At 41.2% G+C, this 15830-nt stretch overlaps 1 protein-coding gene across 1 annotated transcript; it reads right to left on the reverse strand.

The window, feature by feature from the left end:
* Positions 1–8817: 8817 nt before the first annotated feature.
* Positions 8818–12750, reverse strand: LOC149402173 (RNA-binding (RRM/RBD/RNP motifs) family protein). Its single transcript, XM_089609886.1, has 9 exons — positions 12437–12750; positions 12158–12337; positions 11956–12031; positions 11338–11464; positions 11052–11166; positions 10149–10240; positions 9981–10050; positions 9786–9872; positions 8818–9421 (listed from the first exon to the last, which is right to left on the reverse strand). Exons 1-9 carry the CDS (start codon positions 12569–12571, stop codon positions 9326–9328), a joined length of 978 nt encoding a protein of 325 aa, XP_089466012.1. The 5' UTR covers positions 12572–12750; the 3' UTR covers positions 8818–9325.
* Positions 12751–15830: the final 3080 nt, after the last annotated feature.

The following is a 15830-nucleotide window of genomic DNA, read 5'->3' on the forward strand; positions in this document are numbered from 1 at the left end:
AGAATCGAACTACGACTGACTGGATCCCTGCATAAGGGTACGTAGGCAGCCCTTCTCCGCAAAGGCACGGTCCCAAATATAAAATAACTCTAGTCGCCCATTGGGCAACAATTGCAAAAGTATAACGGAAGGCTCCGAAGCCCACACCTCGTCCGAGGACCACGGTGTAAATACCTCACGACCGAGATCGAGATCCGAAGTCTCACCTCGTCATCTCACGTGACATCTGAACCAGAGGGCGTACCTCGCCAGAGAGGACCTCGCCCAGGAAAAACATAGCGAAGATTTTTAGATCTCGACGATTTAAAAGGACTATACAACGCCCGGATAAGATTCAGTTGTTTGCTCCAGCCTAAGGGAAACATTTTAGATCTTGGTTATCTAAAAGACTTAGCAACTATAAAAACATATGGCAACGCGACTCCGTTCTAAGGGAAACATTTTAGAGACTACGACAATCTAAAAGACTTAGCCACTTAGAGAATATCGCCATATGACCTCGGCCTAAAATCTTAAGGGAAACATTTTAGATCCCGGCGATCTAAAAGACTTAACAGATTTTGCAAAAATGATTAAGACTTCGGCCGGGTAACATTCTATGGAAACCCTCAGACGAAAGGGGGACCTGAATGACTCGGGCAAGATACACACATTCATACATTCTTCAAAAAATTGGCGAACTAAAAGACTTGACAAATATTTAAGAAATGTAAATTGCATTAAAATAAAGAAACAAAAATCCAAAACAGATAAGGGTACCGAAGCCCCTATAATCGTCTCAAAATAAATAAAAGTTTCGCCCAAAAAAACCGGGCCCAAAACAACCGGGCCCAAAACATCAAATAATAAAAATAAAAACGATGGGAAACAAAAACAAATAGTGAAGGAAAGGCGATGAGAACAGCTTCGAACTCAAGCTTCGGGGTGCTCAGGAGAAGGCGTGAATCGTTGAGCCTCCTCCTCGACCTCAGGAATCGAAGTCAGAGTCTCGTCCGTCACGCCCATCATCGACCCGTGTTCGTCGAAGGAAGGAGCCTCGGATTCAGGGACCTCGGCGGAGGCATCAGGCGCGGAGTCGGGCTGGACCTCGGGAGGAGAACGGTCGGCATAGGGAGTGAAGGGGATATCCTCGACCTCGGGAATGGCTATGGCAGCGAAATCCGCCTCATACTGAGCGATGTCATCCTCGGTATCTTTAAGCTCGCCCGACCAGTCGGAAATATCCCTCTTTAGAGCTTCCGATATCAACTCTCTGTTGCCCCGGCACTGCTCAAGCTTCCTCAAGACGATGATGGCCTCATCCATCTTCTCCTTCTGAGCACGATACTTCAGTATCTGCTCCCGGTATCGCAGCGAGGTCGCCTTCCGTGCCGACAGGACTGCCCGAGCCTTCTCGACATTCGCCGATCTCTTAATCTTCGCCAGTTTGCTCAGAGCGGCAGCCAAATCCCGATCCCGGTTCCTCACCTTGGCCTCGGACACTTCCAACCTCTTCTTCAGCTCGGCCGAGTGGACGCCCCACTTCTCAACCATGGCCCCCTTCTTCGTGACCTCAGCCTCCAAGCTCTTGGCCTTCGCCACCAGATCGGCCTAAGCGGCCTTGTACTTCGCCAAGAGCGCGTCTTTGGCAGCGACATCCTCCTCAAGGGAAGTCACCTTCCCGCCCACCTCCTTCAGCTCGGTTTGAAGGGACTCTGTCCTCTTCTTCACCGAGTCGAGCTCGGCAAGAGAAGCACTCGTTTTTCGAAGGCACCTCTCGTACCGGTAGACCCCCCGGTTGAACTGGGTACACAGCTGCAAAAAAGAAAAAAAAATGTATTTTAGTTCGGAGAACCATAAAAATCATAATAAAAGAAACGAAGTATAGACTTACCCCAGTGATGGTCGATGCCATGCATCGGTACCAATCCGACTCCGTCAATTCGGGAACCTTGGGCAGCCCGTGACCTTCTATGGTCATCAACCTGACGAGTCCCGCGGACGAATAGAAGTCATCGCAGAGGAGATGATACTGGTTGTAGTGGAAGTTGACGAGATGCTTCTTCTTCGGTCTCGAAGAAGAAGCACCGGGGTCACTTCCTCGCGTCCTCGCGAGACCGCCCCGAGTCCTCGCCGCGCCGCTGTTGCCAGCCGGGGTGTTCTCACCCTGCTCCGCTCCGACTTCGGGAGCATTCTCTTGTTCGACTGGGGTGACCACGGGTTCCGGGTCCCTGCCCCGGTTACCCATGTCGTTCCTCTTCTTCCTCCTCAACTCGCCCTCAGGAGGGGCATCTTCTTCTTCACTTCGACCCTCGCTCCGGCCAGCGGGAGTCTTCCTCTTCTTGGGCCGCGCACTGGCCTCGGCCGAGGCACCCGCCTGTCCAACAGGCGTAGTGGAAACAGACCCGGGCGCCAGGTCGCCCTGAGCCTCTCCGGCCCCCGCAGGGACGACCTCAGCTTCGACATCCACAATTGGGATACCGGCTTGGGAGCGCTCCCCGGTGATCTCGACCTTGGGATCTTGAGAAGGACCCGAAGACACGGCAGCCGAAGAGGATGCCACTGCGGTTTTCTTGCTACGCCTTGCATCCCGAGCACTCAGGGGGACATTCATCGCTTCCTCGGTGACTAAGTAAAAAATTAATAATAATAATAAGAATTAATTCTTTTTTTACCCCCTAGACTCGTACCTCGATTTCATTTCACCCCGTGGACTCGGGATTGTTGCAGAACTAATCTCAGAACTTAGAAACGTGTTACAACTTGCCACTTCCGTCAACATTTGGACGTTAAGTTTAACTTTTTGATGACGTGGCAATATTTTAAAGGGTATATGATATTTTCTATTATTCTAAATAATTTTAATATTTAAATATTATTATCAGATATATTAATTGTTATTAAATAATTAAATACATCCATTTATTCTTTATCTCCTCTCTCTCTCTCTTTCTCTCTTTCCTTTTTTCTTCTTTTCTTCTCTGCCTTTTTTTCTTCTTTTCTTCTCTGCCTTTTTTCTTCGCATGGGTTCTTCTAAGACCAGTTTTGAAGCCATTTTCGGAGGCGTCGAACCCGCTCTTCGTTCCAATCTGACCGTTGCGATCAACTCTCATATCTCCTCTCATCGTCGCATAGCCTGTCAGTCCATCAATTAGAAAAACGAGAGATAAATAGAGAGAGAGAGATTGGAAATCACCATTACTGTCGTCGAAGAATCCTGACGGAGAACTATTCTTCCGAACGAGATCAGAGCCGATTTCGATTCTGATTCCGAGACTGGTTCTCGATCGAACGGACTCGGAGTCATTGCAAAAGGAGATGAGGTGGTCTAGGATCGTCTCGGCTTCGTAGTTCCGGTCAACGAGGCTGGTGAGGTACGAAGTCGGAGTAGAGTTGTAGCTAGCGAGTCTAGAGCTATGGATTTGGTTATGGCCGACGAAGTTTGGATCCATGGATTTTGAGCTCTACAGCTTTTGAAAGAGAGAAGAAGAAGAAAGAGGAAAACTCGATGAGAAACTGAAATTAAGTGGATTGGCTTTTTTTTTTCTTTTTTCTTTGGATATCTTGAATTTCAATGGAATCTCTTTTTATCTTTTTTTTTTTGTTCTTTTGAAGATGTGATGTGAATGCGATGAATGAAATGAGATTCAAATAGAGGCAACAACGTCGTTGACTTGCCTCTCCAATAAAGAGAGACTTTTACCTTATCAAGGTTACAAGAAGAACCATGATAGTTGCGAACCAGGAAAGGAAAAATCTTGTAACCTTGATAGCTGCAAACCAGGAAATTCCTGGAAAAAAAGGCAGAGAAGAAAAGAAGAAAAAAGGAAAGAGAGAAAGAGAGAGAGAGGAGAGAGAGAATAAATGGATGTATTTAATTATTTAATAACAATTAATATATCTGATAATAATATTTAAATATTAAAATTATTTAGAATAATAGAAAATACTCTTATACGCTTTAAAATATTGCCACGTCATCAAAAAGTTAAACTTAACGTCCAAATGCTGACGGAAGTGGCAAGTTGTAAGACGTGTCTAAGTTTTGAGATTAGTTCTGCAACAATCTCGAGTCCAGGGGGTGAAATGAAATCGAGGTACGAGTCCAGGGGGTAAAAAAGGAATTAATTCTAATAATAATATAATAAATATTTAATGAGTGATGATTAATAGACTCCTCAAACAAGAATCACATAAGTACCGAACTTACCGTCTTCAGACGGGGGAGGCCAAAGTCCGACTGAGGTAAATCGCTTCGGAGTGAAGCTAGGCCAATCGACAACGCCTTCTCTAAGTTGATCGAGTTTAACTACGAACTCAGTGATTGAGGGAGCCTTGATTTTTCCTGTAATAACAGAAATAACGATACATGGTTAAATCACCTATAAAAAAAAAAGAAGGAAGAAAAAGGTTTAAAAGTATCTGATAACAGGTCCGCATACTCGGTGAGCTCGCCCACTTCGCCGAAAATTTATGAGCTCGGCTCCCGAGGGATTGCTCATTGACGGCGAAATAAAAATAACGTCGTCCCCAGTTCTTGTCTTTCGAAGGAAGACCAGAGATCACTCCCCGGCCCGCAGCCTTCGAAAGATAGAAACACTTGGGGTCGTGTTTCGAGTTCGCCTTGACCACGCAAAGACGGACTAAGTCCGTCAAAGCAAGCTCAACCTTTTGTTCATGGGCCACAACCAAGAGACCCATGACAAAGTTGGGGCACATCTGGGGCAAAGTTAGCCCCAGGGCCTCAACGAAGTCGAAAAGAAGGGGGTGGATCGAGAACCGAAGTCCGCACGACTCCAACCAGACCTCGTATATACAACAATACCCCTCAACCAAGGTATCCGCTGTAGCAAGGGGTGGAGGTAGAAGGAGCCCGATCTCGGGGGCTATCTGGTATTTGTGGCGGATACCCGAAAGATCTGAGCTCTTAACAGCCGAATGCATGAGGATATCCTCATTACCCAAAGGATTGGGTCCCGGCTGTGGTATCTCAGACCCAGATATCGAAGATTACGAAGGTTAAATTAAGAAAACGAAGGCGAAGTGTTTGAAGACAGGAACCTCGTCTGAGTTCGTTGATAGAACTAAGGACGAAGTGTTCAGGAAATAAAAGTTGGCTTGAGTTCGCAAGGAGAAATGAAGAAATTTGAAGCCGAAATCATGAAAAATGAAAAGCTGTTTGAGAGAGAAGAGAGAAAAGTATTTCGGAAAAGTGAAGAGAATAAGAAATTACCTTATCGCCAAAGCCGCTTGGAATATAAATGAGATGAGACGTCCTTTCGAATAACTCTTATTTATAATCTCTCATTTTAAAACCGAATTCCGAGAATATCTAATGATTGCCAATCAAACTAAATATTCTGTCAATCAAGAATAATATAAAATAATATCCGACTCTTCGACTTCGCTGACGGAGCGCAGTCGAAATTGTGCCACATGTCACAGAAGCTTTGGGTATGCGCACCACGCGCCAAAAGAAGGGAATTCCAAACTGAATCTTTGATTTCGACTGACGAAGCGCGGTTAAACTCGCGCCACGTGTCAAAATATTCCAGAAGTATGCACTGCGCGCCCAAAATCGAAAATTCGAATCTTTCCCCCCATTTTATTTCGGGATTTCGAAAATTTCGCTCAAGTATTTTCAAAAATATTTGAAATATTTTTCAAAATACTCGGGGGCTAATTGTGGGGGTCAAAATTAAATTTTCTAAAAAAATAATAATAAAATCATTAAAGTTGGGCTTTAGCATGGCCAAAGCCCGACAACAGACCCAGCTCGACTCGTGGAGATCGGCCCAAGCCCAATAAGGAGCCCAGTTAGCCACAAGGGGAGTTGCCCGAGTTGATCCTGCAAGAAGAATCGGTCATGGTCAGATAGAAGACTCCGGCGCGAAGACCGGATCTGAGATAACTTCGACTAGCGACGTGACAGAGCCGAACTGACGAACACGTGTCCATTCCAACAAACCAGCCTCGACTATAAATAGAAGGCAACATGTCAAATTTCGGACACGCAAACTTACAACCTTATTTTCGATCTATTATCTCTATATTCTTTGAGTTCGCTCTTGCTGAGTTCGGCACTTCGCCATTTTCCAGTTTGTAATTTATTCGATTATTAATAAAAGCTTTGAGCATTTACATTCATTTCGGCCCATTTCCTTTGAATTATTTTTGCTTATTATACGACGTCTTCTGAAACCCATATAATTTGAGATTGTTGAAATCGACATCAACAAGCATCCGGTATTGTATAGCATCATACAACATCATACAGTATGGTATATCATCGTACACTATCGTACCCTATCGTATACATCGTATGTTATCATATAATTTCATAATTCTTTTTTAATTTCATCGTACAAAAAAAATTCAATCTCATCATATCCTATCATATAATATCGTATTTCGTCGTATAAAATGTTAAAATCAAAATTATTCACTATGTAATTCACATCTTAACATCAATTAAAACTTATTTAAAACGACTAAGCAAGTAAACTTATTAATGATTCCACGAAATCTGGTACAGATGATTTGAGAGGTAGAGAGAATATTTGAGAGTTATAGTGAAAGAGAATAGAAAAAATAAGAGAGTGAGAGAGGATAAATAGGTCAGAAGGGTAGTTTTTTTTTTCGAAATAAGGTTCAATTTCATAAATATTTTTGAAGTAGTAGATCTAGTCTTAATATTTTGTTAACTTTGGGACCCACTTAATGAAATTTCTCTATATATATTCATATTATTTATGGCCTTATTAATGAGATATAATTCGCCAGGATGACAAGGTTATTGGTTAGTACAAGGTTTTATATTTCGGGGAATTACGGGGAAATTGCGTTGTTTGGTGAAGATCGACGTGTTTCGTACGTGTTGGCCGTTTTGCCGCACGATGTTGCCAAAATTCCGTCGTTTATGTGTGGAATACGCAATTTCATTGCGTTTGTGTGTATCGTTCGATGAAGACTATGAAAGAACATAAAACGCGTGATTTTCTCATAAAATCACTGAACTAAACCCTAGAATTTTCGTTCCAGATCGCCGACCTAAATCGCGCATTTATAGCGCAATATCGCTCTGACCATTCAAAAGCCGACGCATCTTGTGCATATCCAACAATGTTTCGATGAGTTCGACGCCACTACGGTCGAGCCAAACTTTCTTCCCTTTTTTGTGTGAAAAAATCATTTTTTTTAATTTGAACTCGTAGCCATGTTTGAATTTTAAAGGTTTGTATATGTGTCAAAATGCATGAGAATGGTGAAGAAGAAGAAGAAGAAGAAGAAGAAGAAGAAGAAGAAGAAGAAGAAGAAGAATGTGGCTTGACTTTTTAATCAATGTATTATAATTTGACAATGGACATAATATATATGAGAGAGAGGGTTGAAAGAAAATTTTGAAATAAATATGTATATTATTTGAAAGTGTACATGAATGGAAAAAAAACGTGAGTCTCATCTATTATAAACCAAAAGTCCAAATAATGGTGGATGATGCACGTGCAAATTTTCAAATAAATATGTATATTATTTGAAAGTGTACATGAATGGAAAAACGTGAATCTCATCTATTATCAACCAAAAGTCCAAATAATGGTGGATGATGCAAGTGGTAGTTAGCTTGATCTAGCGGTAATCACACACACTCATCGACGGAGAGGTCATGGGTTTAAGCCCCCATGGGATGCAGAAATGCATACCCTCTAGGATTTATTCTAATAAGTATGTAATTTTGGCCAGTAGTGTCACCTACTATGTAATCTTGGCCGATAGTACCACATGCGCTTTGCACTGCTAATATATCATGTAATCCTGGCCGATGGTGCTCTACTAAAAAAAATGATGGATGATGCAAATAATCAAATATGTATTTATATGCAACATACACTAATTAATTGATGTATTCAATTGCCTTTTTTTTAATTATCTAAAATTGTATTCTAATAAAATAAAATTGAAAGAAATAACAAACTGATGTATATGTATATGTATATGTATATATATATTTAAAAAATTATTTTCGCCGCAATTACTGTATTTTATTAAAATTTTCATCTTCCACCCGATACAATTGTTTCAAATTTTCACATTATTTCCATCGACCACCGCAATTTCCGATTATCGGGACCATTAGGCCGATTTACATTTCAATCCTTGGTTTTGTATATGAAAGATTTTTCTTTCCCATTTCAGTATATGTTTTTTAAACACTGCAACAGCAATTTAAATATTTTAAACACGTAGAGATAAATAAATAGATAAACCAAATAGGTATTTTTCGATTGTGTACAATTTATTCTTTCTATTTCTCTTTTTCTTGTGCAATATTACTTTCCACCATAATTTATTTCATTTTCTATTGCTTGCAAGGTGTCAGACTGTCAGTGACATTTATAACCATTTATAATAACTGTACTATTGTTCTAATGAGAAATAAGACACATTTCCTCATTTGCCCACTTATCAGAGGTAGCAGTAACACAGAACACAAGCAGACTCCCAAACGTATTACAACCACAAAATTGGGAAAGTAAAAATGAATAAAATTATGCTCCCATAAACTCCAAATCATTTGTTCTAGGAGTACGAATATATTAATCAAGCATAATTACTTTCGAAATGCGAGTTGTTAACAGCTGTAAATTAAATACCTGAAAGAAAGATCTGCTGTACGCCTGCCTCCTCAAATGTCTTTCTGTACGGAAACCCTGTATATAGATCACACACCCTATAATATATAACTTTTCGGTCTCTTAAGTAAACCCTATCCCAATATTTTCAACATGATGCTGAAACAATAACTAGTCCTTTTGCAGCTTCGCCTAAGCGATGATGTGAAAAACCCTCAAATTATAACATGTCGGCTCTATTGTATGGAGTGCCATTTTTTTTACTGTGAAGGTCAAACATGATGAATGGGAGTTATGGAAAAGTTTTTGCATGTCCTAATACACCCGCGCTGGTAATAAACAAAATTAACTCAGTATGAGATGAAACACAAGACAATGATAAACAAAGCCTATTGATAATGCACACCAAGTCAGATGTGAGAAACTCAAGCTCCCAAAGGCATCAGATCTCTCCAAACCCCTACCACCATTCTTCCTATAAATTATCAGAACACTATTGCAGTAATGGAAAAGAAAATGCATGTCTAGCAAAGAAGTTAGTTTAACAATGTCAAATAGTGTGTTGTTGAAGATGCCACTACATAACGCTTTCATTTGCATGAGCAGATATATTATATGGTGTTTGATGACTTGATATGAATGGATGCATGAATCAGCCCCCAAGATGCATCCTATAATGCAGTTGTATATGATCAGAGTACATCCCCTTCAAGCTACTGATGATATGGCATAGCCGGTGAAGCTCCATTGCCACCGGGGATTGAGCCTTGGTACCCACCGTCCTTCCTTTTCCCAAATGGGTTTTTGGAATATGTATGAACAAAATTAAGGAGAACCACAAATGTCAAAAGAAATAGATAAAATTAAGTGATTGTCACAAAATCAAAGATAGTGAAGTATACGGGGCTGATGCAAAAGAATAAGTTCAATTTTGGCCCTATAAAGAAATTTAGGAGTCCATATCTAACATAGAAGATTGTTGATTGGTTTTGGTAGTAGCACTATAGTTTAGGTTTAAAAGATGTGACGTAATTATCGCGAATTTTGTGAGGCCAAACCAAACCTTTGACCACCTACCACACATATAAACACAGATTATAGAATATACAGAGATATATTACGGATTCTAGCAGACAAAATTATCGGGCTTAACCATGGTAAAATGGGTAAAGGATATTGTATTCTCATCCCTACAGCGCCCGAACTAGGAATTACTGCACCCTGCAAATTACGGTGTACATTGGTAGCGCTGTTCACATCCTGTTATGAAGAAAAAATGCATGGTTCAGGCACTTGATAAAGACAAAATTATCAATCTTATACATCAACTTTAAGAATCAAGCATAGAATCTGTCAATTGATAATTACCTCAAACTCAATGAAACAAACAGTGTGCCTCTCTTGTCTCAATATCTTCATTTGCTTAAAACCCGGTTGTCTGAATGACCAAATGTTATGAAACAAAGCTAAACGTCATGCATTGATTCCAGAAAGATATGAACAAATGAAATAGTGGATATAAAAGGGTGTTCGTACACGCTGATCAAGCCTCTCAGTTCTTCCTCGTGAATGTTCTCTCCCAGATTTCCAATAAATAGAGTATTGCAAGGTGGATTATCTTTAGTGTTCTGAGAGGGGAAAAAATGACGATAAATTTTCACATCCAAAACAATAATGATACATTATTTTCAAGACTTTTATTTGGAATCGTGTGCGCCACGTTGGTTCAGCTCTTCGGATTTGAACCTGTGACCTTTGCCTATGTCAAACTTACAGGCTCTATTCCTTAGCACTACACCAATTCTCATTAAACGAACAGATTATTTACAAAAAAAAAAAATAATAATAAATAAAGTTGCAAAAAAGAGTTTTCCATAACTTTTCACACACACACACACAAAAAAAAAAAAAAAAAAAAAAAAAAAAAAAAAAAAAAAAACTTTATAAGAGTTTTCCATAACTTTCCAGAAATAAAAGTCTTAAAGTTAAAAAGTTCTTGGTTCATACCACACTGTTTTTATTAGATATCTGATTACATAAACCTGGGCAGTAGAGAATACTTAGACGTTTCAAAATTAATTAAATACGTGTAACATGACAATATGAGTGGTGGTTGGACTGAATAACAAAGCTAGGACATGAGTATACTAAGCCCGTTTCAACATTAAAAATTTTGAACCCATATAAATGGACTTCGCAAGAATAGTCTCGAAAATCAGCAATACTAGACACATATACCCATGGACCTATATAAATAAAATTTAGAAAGCCCCAGCCATGGCTCTTCAAAATACAAAAAAAAAAAACAAATGGGAGCGTCTATGCCAACAGTTTGGCTGTCTTTTGAGAAATTCACAACCTAGTACTGCCGCACGAAACGTGATTGAATACCAAAAGTTGCAACACAAAAGAAAATTGAACAGAGCCTTGAAATATAACCTGAATAGGTAAGTAGCTGCTTGGTGCTTGAACGGGAGAGGGAGCGGGAATTGGCACTGTGGGAACTGGATAACCCATGTATGGATCGTAAGGAGGTGGTGGTGGAGTCATAAAGCTGTACCAGACAAGCATTGCAGTGAACGTAAAGCTTTTATCCAAAAGAAGGAATGCAAATGTTTTAAATGATACCAAACTTATCACTTGGTCGGAAATCAGAAAGAGAAAGAGAGAATCCTAGTTTATTATCCTTATACTTTGTGACAGTGTAAAAGACTGGAACTTTTACCCATGATGTGCCCAAACAGGTGGTGGAGGGGGGTGAAATGGAGACGGACTTGTATAGCCAGGATGCGAGTAGTCACCGGTTCGCAATCTCTTGCTCTGATCATAAGCATTTGAATCGGCAACTATACCTACGGATCAGTGAGTCAGCTCATAATCTTAATTAAGAAAAAGAAAAGAAAAGTAAAAAAAAAAAAAAAAAAAAAAAAAAAAAAAAAAACAAGTACTCACTGCCCCTCTCCAAAATTCCCATTTTTAAAATAATGTGCGGAGTGAAGTAAAAGTGAGGGGACATGCCATGGTCTTTAGGGGGTAAAACAATTTGTGTCTGGATAGACAACGAGATGAGCGAAGCATTAGCGGGAAATTAAATTGAAGAATCTCTTTTAGGTATTTACGAGACATTGATCATGATAAATTTAGCCCTCCTAAAAGCTCTAACAATTCACGACAGAAAATAATGCACACGCATCAAATAAACATATGCCAAATTCATCATATTACATAAGGATTTCTAAATGAGCATTGCAAACTGATTTCAAAATCTAAAATGCCAATTCCATAACACCTAAGATTTTAGACCAGAACAGTACAACGAATAATTTACAGCATTCTTACTAACCTCTTTTAATAAAAAGATTTTTCTTAGCCATCTCCGTATGCAAAACTGACTGCGAGTCTGTATCGAACACCATGTTCTGAACAAAATGTGTAAAACTTCAGTTTCAAGAAATAAAAAATAAAAAAATATCCAGCAATTAGTCCAAAAAAAGAACACGGCGTGGAAAAAAAGTGAAAAATGAAAATCAAAAGCAGAAGCAAACCTGAAGAGTATCTTTGGCATGGAGAGCCTGATGAGAAGAAGCGAAAAGTGCGAAACCCATAGGTTTTTCACCTTTTAAGTTAACTTGAGAAGCCTCATAACCTGGAAGCCATCGAAGCAGATTCTGAAGCTCTCGCTCCTTCACGTCATCAGGCAATCCAGTTATGAATATCGTCCGTACCTAAATCATCACAACGAACCGAAGAAAACCTTTAGATCAGCCGACCAATTTTGAAACACACATTTTGAAGAAATGCGAATCCTGGATCTCGAATTCGACCTCGTCAGTGGCGGAGCGGTTAGGGTTGTCGAGAAGGATGGGAGTCGGAGGAGCAACGCCTGCAGCCGGAGAAGGTTGCGGCGGAGGTGCCGGAGTCCATTGCTGGTGGTAGGGATGGATTCCGGCACCGGCCATCAGAGAAATATATAATTTAATTGGTGCTTAGATTTCCGATTTTGTGTTTAGAGACTTTAAATTGGACTATGATTGAGAAAACCCTCGAAAGCTGCCTTTCGTTTCGTTCTGTTGAGTTGAGACAGTATATTGCTATTTCTCTACAGTGGATTAAAATAAGGATATATTTGCTCATTTATAAATATTCATCCATGATCGAAATATACAATATACACGGTACTAGAAAGTGGTTTTTTTTTTTTTTTTTTTTTTTTTTTTTTTTTTTTTTTTTTTTTTTTTTACAGCAAAGGGGATCAACTAGAGTGGCTCGAGGTGCGTCGCATGGACGGCTTTGATTGTGTCGCTTGAACGGTTCAGAGTGTGGCTCGAGGGCGGCTTAGATGGGTTGTGTGGACGGCTTAGAGTGCACCTTGTGTGGGGCTTAGATGCGTTGCATGGACGTCTTTGATTGCTTCGCTTGGACGGCTTAGAGTGCGAGCGTCGTGAGCGACTTAAGGTGCACCTTGCTTGCAGCTTAGGTGCGTCGCGTGGACCGCTAATGTGTTCCACATGGGTGTCTTAGAGTGCGCCTAGGTGACTTTAGGTGCACCACGTGGGCTGCTATAAGACTATTTTAAAGAGACAATAAACTTGATTGACTTTTTGATTTCATGTTTGAATGTTTAAGACAAAGTCTTTATGTCGGGAAAAGCATCGATAATTTTCGCGACATGGAATTTTAAAAGCATAAATAAAAGAGAGAGATATTTTGAAGCCTTCCTGACGACATTCATGGGCCTGAATTTACTTGTCGATCCATGGTGACTATCGCGCAGTCGATGTCTGCATCCTAGCTTGTCGAAGCCTCATTACTGTTGACCATTTGTAGGAAGAACTATTTCAGTGTTCCTTCCTGAACGAGATTCTCGATTCCATTTTTTAGATGTCTGCACTTGAAGGTCGTGTGTCCACAATTCTTGTGGAATGCACAGTATTGTGCTTGGTCACGCCTAGAGTCAGCCTTCATAGGTGCAGGGTCGGAAAACTTGTCGCGCCTTAATTCGAGGATTGTTTCAGGCCGCGAGCCATCGGCGTGAAGTAGAGTACTTCCTAAATTCGTCTGAAAATTGCGGCTTCTGGTTCATCAGTGATTGGCCATCGGCCAGGCCCCCCTTTCCTTTCCTCTTTCGAGAGTTGGTGTATTCGTCCTCGTGATCATCTTGGTATTGGGAACTTTGAGTGTAGTCCTTTTACCTTCGAGGCAATGCTCAACTCCAATATAAGACTTGGCTTGCACCATTAGTTTGGTCATACTCTCGGGGACGCGCCCCACTATGAACTTGAGAAAGTCGCTAGTCCCGATCCCTCGATAATAACTGTAATGGCGTCGTTGTCGTTGAATCAGACGGCTTTATTCAACTTTTCGGTGAAGCGGGCGAGGTATTGCCTCAAAGACTATCCACTTCCTTGACAGGCTGGCTAGAGATACATCTTTGATTTATTTTTCATCATGAAGGTTATAAATCGAGTCAGGAACGCCTCTTTGAGAACCTTGAATGAATGGATACTTCCAAGCCTCAAGCTCCTAAACCACTCGAATCTGAATCCAGAGAGTGTTAAGCAAAAAGCTTGGCAGAGCGTGGTGTCGGGCTGGCCATGCATTGTAAGCAAGGTCTCGTAGTGTTGGATCTGGAATGGCAACTTGAAGTTTCCCACACATGGTTGCGCGAAGATATGCGCAAAGAACAGTGAGGATGTCTTCTTAATGATGTCGTACGCTCTTTGAGCCCCAGTACCAGATTCGCGTATCTCTATGATTTGGTTCTGTAAATTTTGGATCATAGTGACCATGTCCAGACCGTTGGTCGGAGTGATCGTCTGTGCCAAGGGCGTGACTTGTCATCGCTCATTGGACGCTTAGTTCATTATGTTTGTCGAGGGATTCCTAAGGGTCGTAGCTATTAGCGCCTCCCTTCGAGAGCTCAGCATTTTTCTTAGGTCTCCTCCTCGGGGATATCTTTGAGCGTTCAAGTGCTCCATCAAGTCTCTACTCATTGTCTGGTGTAGATTGACGTTTCTCGAGCGCGCTCTTCTGTGAATGTCACAAGTATCGACGATGTACTCCTCCAGGCTGAATGAGCCTTCTGGGTACATCCTCTAGTCTATGGTCGAGACTCGGTCGGTCCATGGCCGAATGGCCGGGAGCCAAGTGGCCAACTAGTCTCTAGCTGAGAGCCGAGTGGCCGAGAGGCTGTGGACGAGAGGCCGGCTAGCTGACTGGCTAACGTCTGTGACCTAGTCAGCCAATAGGTCAGTGGGCGTGCCCTAGGTGCCCGGGAGGCCAATGGACGATTGTCGAGTCATTGCCAAGTGTTTTTTTTTAACATTTTGACCCATGAATGCGACCAATTCTGATAAGGCTCCGAGGCGTGCACGTATTTTTGCTTCTTGAAATAGCTGATAACAATAGCCACCCACGCCGTTGGAGGAACTGGCCAACGTTGTCGAGTTGTAGGACACGAACCCGCTGGTTCTACATTTGAAATCGCCTCGCCGAAATCTTTAATGAAACTCAACACTCATTCCACCTTCTTCACCGAATCAGCTTTCCGCCTTTGAAACACAACCTCATTCCGAAGATTTTAACACTGCCAAACCAAAATCAAGAACCACTCAAGCTCCACAGAGTTCGGAGCATTTAAATCCTTAAATTTTTGTTTTGTCTAAATTATTCTATCTCCATCTATCTAGGCTTTTCGATTACTTTCTAGGCCTGGACCAAATTAATCTAATTTGGCTCCAATCGTTATGCATTAATGGAGGACGAAGTCCAATATCAATAGTCAGTCCCCCTTGTTTAATGTAACTATAAAAATGCAATAAACTAGCAGTGTAAGCATTAGTAAGCATAATGTAACATGCATATATATGATCCTAAATCCTATATTTATAGCTATCGGTGGGTATGGGTTAGCTTCGGTTTTTCAGGGCAACGTCAAGTGTCAGAAGCGGTCTTGATTGCTCATTTGATGGCCATGTTGCTCCTTTGACCTGGTTATGAGGGGACGGTGTAGTAGCTCGTACGTAGATTGTTGTACGTTGTGCAAGTCTTCAGGGAGACCGTTGAAGGAACATGTCGTTGAGCAAGCTGGCCTGCGTGAGGGTGAGCTCGCCGAACATCGACGGGAGCTACCACGAGGGTGAGCTCGGCCAGGTAAAACTTTGTGATACCGAGCTGGTCCTAAATCAAGGTCTAACTTGATAACATTTGTGGGCTTCT

Source organism: Urtica dioica, chromosome 3 (assembly GCF_054948205.1).
Source record: "Urtica dioica subsp. dioica isolate 48M chromosome 3, U.dioica_male_clone48M_v1_H2, whole genome shotgun sequence".
NCBI classification, from domain to species: domain Eukaryota; kingdom Viridiplantae; phylum Streptophyta; class Magnoliopsida; order Rosales; family Urticaceae; genus Urtica; species Urtica dioica.

Coding starts and splice junctions, on each gene's coding strand:
- LOC149402173 (XM_089609886.1), bottom strand. CDS start 12,571: ATGGCCGGTGCCGGAATCCATCCCTACCACCAGCAATGGACTCCGGCA. Junction 12,032..12,157: donor ATGCCAAAGATACTCTTCAG/GTTTGCTTCTGC, acceptor CATTTTGTTCAG/AACATGGTGTTCGATACAGA. Junction 9,873..9,980: donor TTTGTTTCATTGAGTTTGAG/GTAATTATCAAT, acceptor TCTTCATAACAG/GATGTGAACAGCGCTACCAA.